At 35.8% G+C, this 15,370-nt stretch overlaps 1 protein-coding gene across 1 annotated transcript in view; it reads right to left on the bottom strand.

Moving 5' to 3' along the window:
• The window catches only part of ADAMTS20 (ADAM metallopeptidase with thrombospondin type 1 motif 20), a 100,238-nt gene that overhangs the window by 55,022 nt on the left and 29,846 nt on the right, over positions 1 to 15,370 (bottom strand). Inside the window, exons 6-12 of the mRNA XM_080391326.1 lie at positions 14,645 to 14,769; positions 13,693 to 13,733; positions 13,268 to 13,373; positions 12,001 to 12,147; positions 11,218 to 11,359; positions 9,786 to 9,890; positions 19 to 164 (exon numbers count right to left, since the gene is read on the bottom strand). Of these exons, the coding sequence (XP_080247452.1) occupies positions 19 to 164; positions 9,786 to 9,890; positions 11,218 to 11,359; positions 12,001 to 12,147; positions 13,268 to 13,373; positions 13,693 to 13,733; positions 14,645 to 14,769 (812 nt within the window). The remainder of the gene's footprint in view (positions 1 to 18; positions 165 to 9,785; positions 9,891 to 11,217; positions 11,360 to 12,000; positions 12,148 to 13,267; positions 13,374 to 13,692; positions 13,734 to 14,644; positions 14,770 to 15,370) is intronic.

Here is a 15,370-nt window from a genome sequence, read left to right on the forward strand (position 1 = left end):
ACATAGTAAAAAACATACTCTGGTCTATTACACAGCCTGGTGGTGCTCTTGATTCCACCTCCACAAGTTCTCGAACATGAGCTATAAGGCCCCCATGGTCCCCATTCTCCATCTACAGGACGCGTCTCCATTTCTCTGCTCACACAAATTCCATGGCGGCAGTGCTGCACAGTTGTCAAACAAAATAAAATTTGTACGTAAAAGGTTACTGCAAATTTTAGGCACAGAAAGAACAAAATTTAAAGGGCTTACTGATCTTAGTCTGGGTCTGGACATTTTCTGAAATGTTCAAATTCCTTTAAGATTTTTTACCCAGTAATCATACTTTCAAAACCGCTGTCTAGAGTTCTTTGCTCTCTATGAAAACTACCGGATGCTGAACAGTGGGATTGTTTGGGAAAAGCAGACAAGAATTTAAGACCTTGTTTATGCTGAAGCAAGAGGATGCTGTAGATTCATGCTTGAACTCAAGACTTTCACAGCTATAACAGGTGTAAAATATTTTATTTATTTTTATTTATTTATATTTTACGGAAATTTTATATTTACTAGTAATTTAAAAAATTTACTATTACCAGTAAAACTAAATGAATAGTTAGATAATAATTCTTAGAGCGAGACTACATTGCAATGTCTATTACTTCAGATTTTCTTCCTGCTGAAGAACTACCTATTTCCAACTAAAAATTTACATAAAGGTGTAATTTTAATTTTGTCTCCTGGGATTTACATTATTAAGATGATGAAGATCGCAAGACTAGTCTGCTGTGGTCATGTCAGTTTTGAGACTTCACCACCCCACATCTATAAACTGTTATTATTTATAGAAAGTTGTAATTACTAGTTTTTTGTTTTGTTTTGGGGTTTTTTTTGTTTGGTTTTTTTTTTCAGAAGAATCAAGTGATCAATCTCTTGCTTCTAAGTATGTGCCACCTAAGTCCCTGACTCTGCAAATACTTATCCACTTCAGTGGTTACTCAAAACTTACATGACCAAAAAGTCTAAATGAAAATGTTATGATTGGTGTATGTATGATTTTTTTCCAAAGAACCTGCAGGAATTACCAGTGCTAATCCTATTGATGACTTATGGCAGCTGGAATTCTAATTCACTTGTATGCTTTAGAAAATCCAAAGTGGTATATTTAAGCACAACATACTAAAATAGAATATTTACAAGATACCATACATTAACATAGAATTTCTCAAGAGTTATGTTATAAGTTTACTGTAGGAACTATCAACTAACAGACATTTTGCTGAACATACCAAAATTATGTATGCAATCTTGCTGAATACATCTGAATAACACCAAACTCAAATGTTGTTCGGTGGTTTTATCACAGCATAAAATAATTCCTAGAAGCAATTTTTTCTAATTAGTATATGCTTTTATTATATTGATACTTATGATCATATGCTAACAATCATTTTGTTCTCAAAATAGGAATTTGTCACAGAATCAAATTCTCCTTTCTGAGTTCTGCCTGAGTTTAATCCAAGTTGGTGATAAAATTGCCTGCCTGTATAATTTGTCGTCACACCCACTCCTGCACATGAGCCATATCTTTTAAGCCCAGAAAGGCTACCTTTAAGAACAGGACCATTAAAGGTGATTTTGAAGCCCAAAGCAAACACAGAACAAAAGCTAGATCTATCTTGTCATCAACCACTTAAATGATCCAGCAAACTGGCCAGAAAATCACTTGCTTGACGCTAAAATTAATGCTTTAACTAAACACCGAAAAGGCACCATTATTTCACTGCATATGGGCATATGATTTCTCACTGTAGTGCTTACTGTTAGTTCTTACTAGTTTTTTCAAGATTCTCTCAGGGTACCTTTGTACTCAAACCCTCTTGTACCTATTACCTAGCAATGAAACATAGACTTTTACATAGTGCAGCCATAAAGTAAGTATCAGAAAACATGAAGAACGTGCCGTTCCAAGAACTGTCATTAGCATCTTAGAAAATAATTATTTCCTACTTTAGGCTGAAGATTCTAAATCTCCCTTCACAAATACTGCATCCAAATATGGGACAGTGATCTAGAGTTTAGGTTCTTCTTCCACCCACAAAAATATTTACAGTAACTTGAAGGGAGATCTCAGGAAAAGACAGAGTTGTAAAATGAAATTTTATACCCACAACAGCATTATTTTGATCCATAAAAATGCAAAGCACATGTTCACATCTGGGATTTTAATAGCTTATTCAACAAACTTGTCTCAGCTATTATTCTGCTGCATTCCTACAGAAGCAACATGATGAAGTCACAGTAGAAAACTCTGGCACTAGATGCATTCCAGATGTTCTTCTGTGCTTGCTTGAATCATTGCTTCACTGAGAATACCATGACATACAGAACTTTGATATACTGAAATACAATTGCTCATAATTTTTTTCCCTACATTTGTTATGGTAAATATAAAGTATGCATCAGTAAAGTGGGTATCGTTCATAATTACAAATATACTGATTGCAGTAAGTGGCAACTCCGTTCTAGCCAAGGTAAATGATTTTCTATCAAAAAGGTAGAAATTCTGATCTAAATCCACATGCAATTATTATATCTTCAGAGCAGAGAGGGAGAGCTAATGGTTCAAATTTGGCATCAATGAACTCAAAGGCACCCAGATTTGATTTATTAATTACCTGCTTATAATAAACTGTTTGACTCTTGCCTATGGATTAAACTATGATTTAACAAACTGATTCCAGATACTTCCAACTTATCTCCTTAGCTTATTGAACTTGCTAAATCTCCGGGAAAGCAATTTTGAAAGAAATTATTAAAGCATTAATTGCCAGGCTATGCTCAGTTTCAGTTGAGCCAAGGACAGTGATAGATGCATGCAGAACAGGCCTAGAGCACTCCTGAAATCAAGTACTTCATACACATTCCCGGTATGGCTCACAGCAGAAAAAGGACTCTCAAGCTCATTCTTACTGCCTGTATTTTCCAGACTACTCCCAGAGATACACATGGTTTTTAAAGTCTTCGGGCAAAGACTGAAACACTGATGTTCAGTGTATAAGGACATAGCTTCATGCGTTGGAGCTCTGTGCAGCCTTAAGGAGGCTCAGGAAAAATAATTCATGTATTTCTAGACACCAGCATGTTTCCACAGACGCTACAGGTAGCTGCTGTGCTTTTAAAATGAACGAAGACGACTGAACACTGAACCCAAGTATGAGGAGAAAATGAAAAGGACAAAGCATTGCAGAAGTAGACACAAGTTCTGTATTTTGCAATAGCCCTTTCTGCAACTGAGCTAACTCGGCTTTGGTCACAATGTTGATTTATTTGCTCTCAAAGCTGCTGTGCATGATTCCTGGGGTCATGCGCCTGAGACCCACCAAACAGGCACCAAAACGGACTGTTATGGTTTAACTCCAGCAGCACCATGCAGCCACTCCCTCCCTCCCCCCACCCCCACAATGGGATGGGGAGGAGAATCAGAAAAAGATAAAACCCATGGGTTGAGAAAAGAACAATTTAATAACTGAAATAAAGTTAAAATAATATTAACAACAACAATAATAATTGTAATTAAGAAGAGAGGGGGAGAGAGGAATAAAACCCAAGGGGGAACAAAAACCAACAAGTGATGCACAGCACAACTGCTCACCACCCGCTGACCGATGCCCAGCCAGTCCCCAAGCAGCAGCCATTGGCAGCTTCTGGTCAGCTCCCCCCATTTTCTATATGGAGCACGACGTTCCGTGGTATGGAATACCCCTTTGGCTAGTTCAGGTCAGCTGTCCTGACTTTGCTCCCTCCCCAGCTTCTTGTGCACCTCCTCACTGGCAGAGCATGGGAAACTTGAAAAACCCTTGACTTAGGGTAAGCACTGCTTAGCAACAACTAAAACATCAGTGTGTTACCAGCATTGTTCTCATACTAAATCCAAAACACAGCACTGTACCAGCTGCTAGGAAGAAAAAAACCCCATGGATTCTCGAACAAGCCTACCTTTATTATTCAGATGATATCTACAAAACCCACAATACTTCAATAATTTTTTTCAACATTTTCAATTTCTTATTGCAGAAAATCTACACATTTTATTTCTCCCTTGGAATATTCCCACAGAAAACTTCTCCAAAATCACATCAGAAAAGTACTTCACAAAAATCCCAGTTTACAGTAAAAATTCTTGGTTTGAGCTCTCAAATATACTTCACCTTGTTTTTACAGTTCAAAAATTATTCTGCTACCTCCCGGATGATGAACATATCCCCCTATCACCCAACTCTGTTAAAATCCATCCAATTTTTTTATATCTACTTTACATATATACACATAGAATTAATTATTCTTTCAGATTAACTGTCTTCATGTATTACATTCAAGAGATAATCAAGCAATGCAATGGTTTTGAAAAGAAATCAATACATGGGTAGTAACCTACAACTGAATTGCAGAAAACATACTTCAGAATCAGAGACTGGTACTCCTTTTACTGATCAAAGCAATTCTTTCTTTGTTGGTTTGCATCCCCATTCTCAACTGTCTCTGTATCCCTCACTTTATGTGGCTATAAAGGGAGTAGGATCAAATCTTAATTCACTCAATAGTTATTCTAGATATTTTTAGACACACTAGCTCAATATACAATGAATATACAGTGAATAGAAAGTATAAACATTTCTCTCAAAATGGCATATGCTTTCCAATCGAACTGTTATTTGTATTACGTGGATTCCTTCTTGCTGTTAAACAGCTCTTTCCAGACTTCTCTGACACGTGTTTTTTCAGTGTTTAAGTAGCAAACTGCCACTATGTAGAACACTAGGACAGCTCCAGGACATGAAAAAGTTTGGGTCAGAATCAGATAGCTACCTCCTACTGTCGCAACACTCTCCAACCTATCAAGTTGCAACAAGGTCTTTTACCACCTCATACCAGCACACTTCATACAGTCCCCCTGCTGCCTTCTCCTCGTCTCATCCAGGGTGTGTGCTCTCTCTGCTTCTTCTCTTCACTCGCTCTCAACCACTTAACAGAACCAGCCACACCTGCACCTTATCTACATCGGCCAACCCGACACCCCTGAAGCCAGCCCACAGTTGTATATTATCAATGTTAATTAACCCAGCTTCATTACACTACATCCTACCTCTCCCTTCTAATGTCCAAGGAATCAATAGAATATGGGCATATTTGTATACTGCTCAGGAGTCCAGGAAGGATCAGAGTGCAACTCTCAAGTGCCTCAAAAAATAATTATTAAAAAAAGACATTTTATTGGGTATTTTTGCTGTTCTTTTCAGAGCAAAAAAAAAAAGACTTGTTCTGAGAATGCTACTCCTAGAAGGCAGGCAGTTTCACCAGCTATTATTTGGAGGTGGTTTGGGTTTTTTTGGCTCAGATGTACATCACCAACTCCAACAGATGAGTTACCATCACTGGAATATCATTTAAACAACACTGCGATAAACTGCATCGCTTCATGGTAAAGAAGCCATGATTCTGAGCCAGGTGTAAACCGGAGATGGATATGTGTAAGGAGAGTTTGGGAATCAGTTGCTTTGTAACCAATTTGGTTATACATAATAGCATAGATATTCTTTTCCATAATACTACTAGCTTACTACTCCTTTTAATTAGGTCCTCCATAAAATGAGATTAAGTATTTTCTGTGAATGACATCAACAACACTACGGTCGATGGTACCCAGTAGATTTAGAATTATGAACAAATCCAGTGAATCTAGGGATTCTATCTACTAACATTAATTTATGGGGTTTGGGTTGTTGTTGGTTTTTAAATCTGAACAAAGATATCCAAGATGCCAAAATCTGAATCACTGGCCAAACTCACATCTTTGGAATTTCAGAAAGAAAGGGAAACCACTCCAAAACTTCCTGTGCTCAAGGTAAGGAGAAGTCTTTTGTACTATCCCAGGGTATAAATGAAAGTAAATTCCTCACCACAAAATCCCTCAAATCAAGTAGCCTCCCAAAACATAAAAGAAACAGACAGTAAAAGAAAACAATTGAAAACATAATCCAAACAGATAATATCAAGAGCCTGCTGGTCTGCAGAAATTTCAAAACACAAAGAAATTTCTGACTAGAATGTAACAAGAAAACCTAAGGGAGCAGCTCTTTTAGCACTGCTTCAAGTCATGCACATTTCCTAAACATCCATCAAATTAGCTCCTACCTGAAACATGATGACAACAAGAATTATGATGGTTAAGAGAAGGAAATCAGGCCAATTAAAGTATACCAGTTTCTGACCTAATGGAAAATAACTTTCTCATATGTCTTGTAATACATAGGGGTCTCCTATTGTATCTTGGTCCTCAACCCAGCATATAAATACTTTTCTTATTGTGATTTATTATGTTTTTATATTGTACATATAGTTCATACCATCACAACAAAAATTACAACTGTATATATGAAATTCATTGTGGCATCCAGTGAGCAGGCTACTTCCAATTAATCACATGGCACATATCTTAATTCTGAAGATACTCCCATAGCAGCTTTGATTACAGAGACAAGACATGAAAAAGCACTAACCATTTGACATTTTTCATGTCATTGTGCCTCATTACACAATAAAATAACACTAATAAAAATTTTATATCATGGTTAGTCATATAATTGTATTTACGAAGACAATTCAGGAATGCGTACCTTATATTTCATAATCTCTCTTACAAAAGAACACCAGAAACACTTTTCAAGCAATGATTAATGTAGTCATGTGGTATGTAGAAATTCACCACTGCAAAACTAGTAAATGTTTACGTATGGCATGTCTAGATATATTTACTATCATTTTGTCTCTGAAGTACCAGTCAGGCCAAAGAATTTAAATGTTGCATCCTCTGCTTCAGTGAAGGTCTATGTGATGTTAGAAGAGCTGGCAGAAGCTTCCTACAGATCTTTATGAACCCGAACAGGCAAACTAAAAGCATCTGAAGTGCTAAGACACAACATGAATACCAGTGGAGTGAGAAACTGTTCTTGGACACAGTAGAATTTTTACTTATAGGCTATTGTCATACCTAAGCACTCAGAATGTATTAAAAGAGGAGGAGAAGAGAAATTTTCACATACTTCAGCAGAAGCCCAACAAGCAAAAATAAATTCATTTTTCCAGGTAACTCTAGAACGAACAATGTACAGTTTGGTTGCCTCAAAGACATTTGACTAGACAGCAAATTGAAGTAAAATTAAAAAAATTCCATTTTAGTAACATTAATTCTAGATAATTAATAACATTAATACAGGAAATGTCCGAATTCCCAAGAAAATATTTTCTTTATTCTCTATAAGACACTGAAATGTTAGGCTGCATTTTTCTTTTAACATTTTAAGAAAATGCTATCCATATGTACTACTAATATTATATACATTAAGAAGTCACTGAGCTCTACAGGTGTGTGCACCATGAGACATGCAAAACAATTCTCTTTCAAAATGCATGCATGCTAATAGAATACATATGGCAAAAAGATATTCCATTAGGATGTGCAGGCACTCGGGAAAAGCTGTTTACTCGTTCACTTGAGTATCCCTGCTATTAGTAGATTTATATCTTCTTGTATTTTGGGGGAAGGAAAGATACAAGGACTATTAGAACAGTCCATACAGCAAGATCCACTAAGCAGACACCCAACCTGAAGAAAAACAAAGACTACTGTGAAAATACTCATGTGTCAAATCTAAGCTTAAAAAGTAGATACTAAAATTACAAATGCCCTAAATAGATCTTTTCTGTATTGATCACAGCAATAATGCTGTAAATGCCAAATATTAAATTTATTTAGCTTGCTGGCAAATATTAATTACAATTCCTAGTAGCCATTTCTTATTTCCATTAACATCAACAGAACTTGTTGACTGAGCTTGAAAGGAGCTACCCCTTAGACAGGAACAGATGACAATTTGTCAGATCAACTGATGCTCTTTCTTACATCTTTCAGAGGTAATGACTGTAATTAGCTCTTCACTTCCTACAGAAAACTGGTTTCACTGGAGTAATTGCACAAAATAGGTTTTTGTATTCTTATATAAAAGAAGTCATCTGATATTGGCAAATCAGAGTCAATTGAACTAAAGATTACACCTGAAGTTTTACATAAAGACGAACTTCCTTTCTGATCAGTGACTGACTGAAAAATTGGTTAAACATTACACCACCTGCATGCATAGGATCTAATCAAGCAAAGCTTCCACTGTAACCTTCAAATACCTTTTCCTAATCTTGCAAGAGAGAATGAAACTGTTTGAGACAGTTTATCCACTAAGTTGTGATCCATTAAGACAGTATCTTCAAATTGATCACTACTACTATCTTACCAAATACAGGAAAAGAAAAAAAAGCAACTGTAAAGATTAAAAAATATTAGGGGAAATTTAGTAATAACGGAATGAAATGTAGCAGCTTATTATACATAGAAATTAGACTACATATTTTTTTAATCATCTCTGAACCTCTAAAACTATCAAAAGATAAAAAGTTAACATTGCTCCCACAGTCCCTGAAGCTGCCAAAGCACACTACTATTAAAAGCAGCTCAACATAACCAGCTATACTTTGATAATCAGTGTCATATCTGAGCTTGTAAAAGATCTCTGAAATATTTATTCTCCCAATCCCCCGACAGGTAAGAAAATACTTTTATGTGCTGGTGGTGAACTGAGACATAGAAAAGCCAAAGACCAGATCAGCATAGAACTCAACCACCTAATTTCTGTTCACTTCCCAAACTACATACAAATCCAAAACTAAACCCCTCAAATCTTCACCGACAACATTGGATTCAACTAGCCTACACCACTACAGTTTCTATCAAGGTTCCGTAACTCCCTTGACTACATGTCCTGATTAGGTATTCATGATCCTCATGGACAGCCCAAGAAAAGTTATATTATCCAAGGATACAGATCAAGATCTGCATTCAAAAACAACCTGCCAGATGAAGGAGTGAGCTGCATTCTCATCATCCAAACACTCTACCAAATAAAGGAATGAACTGGGTATAGGAAATCCAGCTTCCATTTCTTCTTTTTTTTTTTTTTGTAACCAAAGCATTCAGTCCATACCTCATATAACCAGGCAGCCCTATGCATTAGGGTATAAGTGAGAAGACAGCTCCTGATTTTTAGCACTAACAGATCCAAGCATCCTGAATTATGTTACAATAGGCAAGACAGTATATGAATTTGAGTTATGTGTGGTAAAGGAACTTACTAGAGTAGGTGAAGAGGTACTGATACATGCTTTCTTATTTTGTGTAAAACAGATAAAATGGGCAAATATCTACTCAAACCAGGATTCTAACCCAAAGACTCAGTCTTTCCAAAAAAGTGTACTCCTCCACCTAACTCACTCACACTTAATTTGTTCTGGTTCAGTGAAACAGCCTGCACAAGACAAACTGGGGGAAACATGCTTTTGATATGGTTTGTATCCAGGAAATTCAACTTTGGAGCACTACCAATGAAGAAAACACCCTACTTGTTAAAATGATCTGAATTTTTCAAACAGAAGGAAAGATGGCAACTTTCCCCTGAGGTCTTCCACCTATTTTTAACCAATGTGGCAACTGTAAATTTATTTAATTATTCTGAACAGACACCTATGTTACTTATGTCACAATATTATAGGACTATGAGAAACTGCAGGTATCATGTAGATACCATTCACACAACCAGGATGCGACAGGTGCGGTACTGCCACACAGCAAGCACCGTTTTTTATCTACATCAACAATTTTGCCATATGCAAGTACCAAGAAAGAAATCAAGGCTTACCATTCCCACACCACAAACTGTTCCATCAGCCAAAGGCATGTGCTGAGTACGACAACCCTTGTGAACACCTTCTGTGCTTGTGCACCATAAGCGTTTGCATTGTTTCTAAAAAGAAAACAAGATTACTTCTGTTGTACCTGTAACACCATTTTAGACATTAGCTGGGTATTTGTATTGTTTTCTTGCACTATGTGGGCTTAGCGTTTGCTATTAGTACTACCATTTTCCACAGATAAAACCTCACAAAACCAAAATGAATTTAATTTAAGGCTAGGCAGGAATGTGGAATATTTGAAAGTGATCCCACTAGAAGTAATAGATAACTTAACTTTCTAATTTAGTAGAAAATCTAATAAAAAAAGGAAGTAATAGGTTACGGTTGATTCTGTACAGCACAGTTTGCATATAATCCCCAGAAAAATACTCTAACTGGAATTCTTCCTAAAATGCACTGACTACAAAATGGAAGAGAAATCCTCCTTTTCAACTCTTAATGGACAAATAACTTTTATGGATTAAAAAATTTGCAAAGCATTCTTCAGGAACACCATCTTCAGCTCTTTGAATCCTTCTTTACTTTTCTATAATATTCCCATAAAGCCTGACTCCTCTTAAACATTCTACCTCACCAAAAACTCCGCTTAATTCATTCCAAATCTGATCTGAAATTCTGTCCTTTAAACAGCTCCGACAAGCCATGCAATACTAGTAGAGGTATTTAAGAAGTTGGTCCAAAATCTAACTCTACATGACATCTTGACAGCAATGAAGTCAGAACGTTATATTTGTATTTATTTTATATTGCACTGACCACATTATTTTTTCAAAATACAACTTTTCAATATTAATCTCAAGTTTCCTTTCCAGATCCCAATTTTGCTTTAACGAAATTTTTGGTTAAGTATACAAATATTATATTCTAACAGGCATGAAAATATTTTTGACTCTTGACAGAGTAGAGGGAATCTACACTTTGGGTCAAATATTTAGAACAAATATTTGAATTAACATATTAACTTTCAAGTTATAAATTTTTAAAAAGCACTAAAAGAAGCAGGTAAGAAAGACCTGTTAGTGTAAGATAGGAGCTATAATGTGAAAACATTTGTAGAAAGTGTTGAAGTAATTCCCTTTCAGCAGTGGCAGGAAGCCTTAATTTATGTAGTTTTAGATCTTCCAAAGTAATTATAATCACATTCACAGATGTACAAGTCAAAATGACCGCATCCTACTTTTTAATTCTATATATTTCTAGCATATGGAGCAGCAATGCTGCCCACTGAACTCTTCCCCCTTCAACAGAATATAACCTGAACTTAGACATATTTCTTCCAAATTCTTCCAGAACGCCAAGTCCTGAAATTCCATTTCTAAACCTGCCTTTCAGGAATTTTTAGTATAGAATGAGTGTGACTGTGTGTTGTTCACTCACCAGATAAGGGCACACTTGTGACCCAAGACCAAACATAAGTTCACACTGCTTGTTGACATCATACACTGACCCAGGCAGCTGAGAGGAAAGATCATATATTCTTCCACTAGGTTTGTCTAGGAGGCATTCACCATAACCAGTACTGTTGTAAAAACAGAAACAAAATGTGAACACTCAATTCATCGGGAGCCCACTCACACAGCACTTACACATGCATATCTTGGTGGAGTTATGGGTTTGCATGCCTATATAACGACTTTAATTAAAATTAAATAAATAAAACAGTTCACTTTATTTTCTTTTATTGGATTTTACATTAGATGCACCAAACAAAGCTTAAGGTTTTTTGTGTTCTGGCTGTCATTTCTCATTTTCACACTCTTACAGGAAAAAAGATGGTACTGCCAAATTATACCTGCCACTTATTTTTTAAAGAAAAACTTTCAGAAAGAAAGTGTGCCTATTCTAACCTACTAAAATCATAGTACAGATATTTTCAATAGCCAATGCCACTATATTTATAAAAAAAATAAATAAATCTTCATAGCCTTATATGCCAAGTGCAACTTTAAGAAGGTTATGAATCATGCAAAGAAGTAAATGCACTCATTTTTCTGTAGGACTGAGGCCCTACAAGTCACTGGTTAAACCCAAGAACAACACTAAATGCTATTTAAGCAATACCTTTAAAATACTTCTAAAAAAGACATGGAATTGGAAAAAAAAAAACAAACTAAAAAACCCCCAGCAAACCCAAAACCATAGCGTTATATTGATACTTACTCAAGAAATTCAGTAATATATTTTTGACTGCACTTTGACCAGGTCCATGGGCTTGTATGGTAATTTAAAGTAGGAGCCATCACATGGTATTGATGTTTAATTCCAGCTTCTTTACATTTAAAACTGTCATCATGAGGCACATTAAATCTAAAAAGGAAAACAGACAAACTCCAAAACAAATTCAGCAATAATTAATTGAAACTCTCTTTGTTGTAGCAGCAAATGCTTGAGTTTTGAGTTTGAAAATGCCTTAAAATTTAATGGGACACACTTAATATGACTATCTGACATTATGGCAATAGGTATCTGAAAAATGCCTTCAAAATTCTCTCCTTATCCAAAATGCTCCTTATTATATAATGCTGGGCACATGAAGAATTTTACAATTACATAGTTCTTTAGTTCACCAGAGAAATTCCAGTTTTGGGAGTATGCCACTTTAAATGAACATCCCATTTCCTCAATTGAATACACAGGCCATCGCTAGACTATCCATAACATATTACCCCAATATTCACATCGTAACTCTTATTATTCAGTAAACAAAAACAAACTACAGAGCACATCAACATAATATTTATGCAACTAACACATCCTCTTATTGTATATCTTTTATATGGTTTAAGTACCATGGCAAATGGCATATATCTAAATGAACTTCCAGGCACATGAAAATTAACAAGCTAGCTACTGAGCTCTGTAACGTCGTCGTTACCTACACTGTGGCATGCCTCATGGAGCTAGAGTATAGCACCTTTCTGCCATCACTGATGAGGTATGCTTCATAAAATAAAATGCTGTCATCTCCTCTTATTTTTCTGTGTAAAGTATTTCTCTTTGTGTTACTCTATTGTATTCTGAAAGGATCAAACACAAGGAAGATTATTTCTGCGTTACATTAATTGCTTTTTCTTAAAGGTAAATTCCTATCAGCACTAGAATGCAGCTGGAGTTAACAGGACTGTAGTTGCACATTTAAGATACCTGTCCCAGTGTTCCAACCAGTTCGTATGACAAAAGGACAGAAGGCAGCTGTATGGCCAGTATTTCCCACAATTAAAGATATAAACCAGGTTATAAAATTCACTATTTTTCTGTCTCTAGGTTGGGGTAGAGCTAGCTCACTGCAAGGGGCAAAAATAATGATTTCTAAAAGAACGTAGCAGACTGCATCCTTCTAGAAATAGAGCCCATCACAGGAGATTGGTCATACTAAAAATGAAATAATAATAAAAAAAAAATTACCTGCCGGAAAATAGGTACTTACACATGTCCAAGTTCATGCGCTATAGTAAAAGCAGCACTCAATCCATTTTCTTCGCTTACAGAACAGCTGCGTAGTGGGTCACACATTGTACCTAGCTCTGCTAAACCTGCAAGATTGAATCCTTATATAAAAGCTTAACAGAATGAATTTTCATGTAGGAGGAGTGACTCTATAAGAAAATACTATGGCACCTGAGTTGAAAGTCATGCCTCAACTATGCAGCAGATTTACACAAAATGATCAGCCACCTGGCACCAAAGTACATACCGGGGCAGTATGGCATTGAGAAGCTGATTTCTTTGTCTATGCGACTTAATTTTTACATTTATTTTCTGATTTATTCCTAATTGATTTTTCTCCCTACAGGGAAATGCTCATATATTTTCTGTTATAAAATCATACTGATTAAAAAAAGAGTAACTCACCAAGAGTATCACACTTCTCTCTAGCTCTGCAGATATCTTCCCTTGAAGGAAAAGATTTATTTAATATTATTACAACAAATAAAATAACATTTTTAAAGTATTTCACTGTTGCTGTTTAATTAGAGCAACTGCAAATCTGATTCTCAATTTTTAATCTTACAGTCCAAACAATTTGCATTCTAGTGAAAGAAGTCATTTAAATTCACCTGACTAAGCTCACGGTATTGCCTTCTATCTGGCTTGCAAAGAATAAAAATTCAAATATTATGTTAGTTCTCTACAATGAAAAAGGGAGACCAAGCATGAAACGCTGCTGAAAAACATGAAGATTACAGTATACTTGAAACTAACTTATGTAGTGGACCATCTGCCAAAACAACATAAAATTCAGGACAAATATCAGAGTTGGAAGTGCTGGAGTGTGTCTAACTTGAACACTAGGGGAAAAAAAATGAAAATGAACAGCAAAAGAGAAAACGAATCTCAGTGGATGAACATCAGAACCTTCACTGAGGCGATTTGTGTACAGGAAGAATATATACCAATATTCAAATGTTTTCCATTTGTAAACTTTTAGTTCAAATTATGCCTGGGCTACCAGGAGCTCACAGTCACTGCATCATTCAGCTGATTCCATTACATACAACACTCCATTCCTATCACATATATGTGCAATCACTAAAGACTTCATTTCCTTGTAGCAATCCCAGGTCTAAGTAATTTCCATCATCTTTAATGAAAGGTTCATCAGATGGTTAGTTAACAACATATATCACTGTCAGAGTAATAGCTCATGTATTGATAATTAGTCGTTTGGGAAGTGCAAGACAGTCTTCATTGACTTCAATTATCTATGAAAAATATCAGTGAAATGGTTAAAAAAATGATGTAAAAATACCCGAAGCATTTGTCTCACCTAGCTCTGTAACAACGGTTATTTCAAATACTGTACCTAGTGATAAGAACAGCAGTATCATGATGAGAAGGGTGAGCATCATCCAAAGTGTTTTGTGCTTGCTGCCATAAGCAAAAATTACGAAGAGTGGTAGCTGCATTAAAAGTGATAGCTGGTCCTTCCTAAGCAATAAATGGCAAAAAAAAAAAAATAAAAAAAAAGACAAAAAACAACAACAAAAAAACCAAATAAGGGGTTTAATATTCATGCCCTTGCACTTATTACTTTGTCATTTGTGACCCTAACCTGCAAAACAATGGCTGTGTGTGGATAGGAAGTCAGCAGGGCTCCACAATAAGAGTTCTCTCACACAGATCTGTTTGCAGGATCAGATCTTAATTCAGCTGCAAGTCACCAGTCATGGAAACACATTATTATAATCAATGCGTGTCAGCATGCACCAGGTGTTAAATATTTTTTTTAATAGAGTGACAAGACATTTATGATAAATAAATATAGAGTCATGTATTTGAAAAGTGTACACATCTTACAATCTTAAAATATTACAGCTGTTAGGGATGAAAACCCTCTATAAAAGCTTTCATTTCCTTGTCATGTTTCTATGTGAATAACCACACTTTCGGTAGTTATGCCATAAGCTTCATACAGTATCTGATTTATGTCCATTTAGGTCAACAGGAGGTGCTAGTAGAGAGATGGGGAAATACAGGCATTAAATAGAGGTTCTGCAGCTAACCTCGCATTTGACATATAGTCTCTTAT

This window comes from Falco punctatus, assembly GCF_963210335.1.
Source record: "Falco punctatus genome assembly, chromosome: 6".
NCBI lineage: Eukaryota > Metazoa > Chordata > Aves > Falconiformes > Falconidae > Falco > Falco punctatus.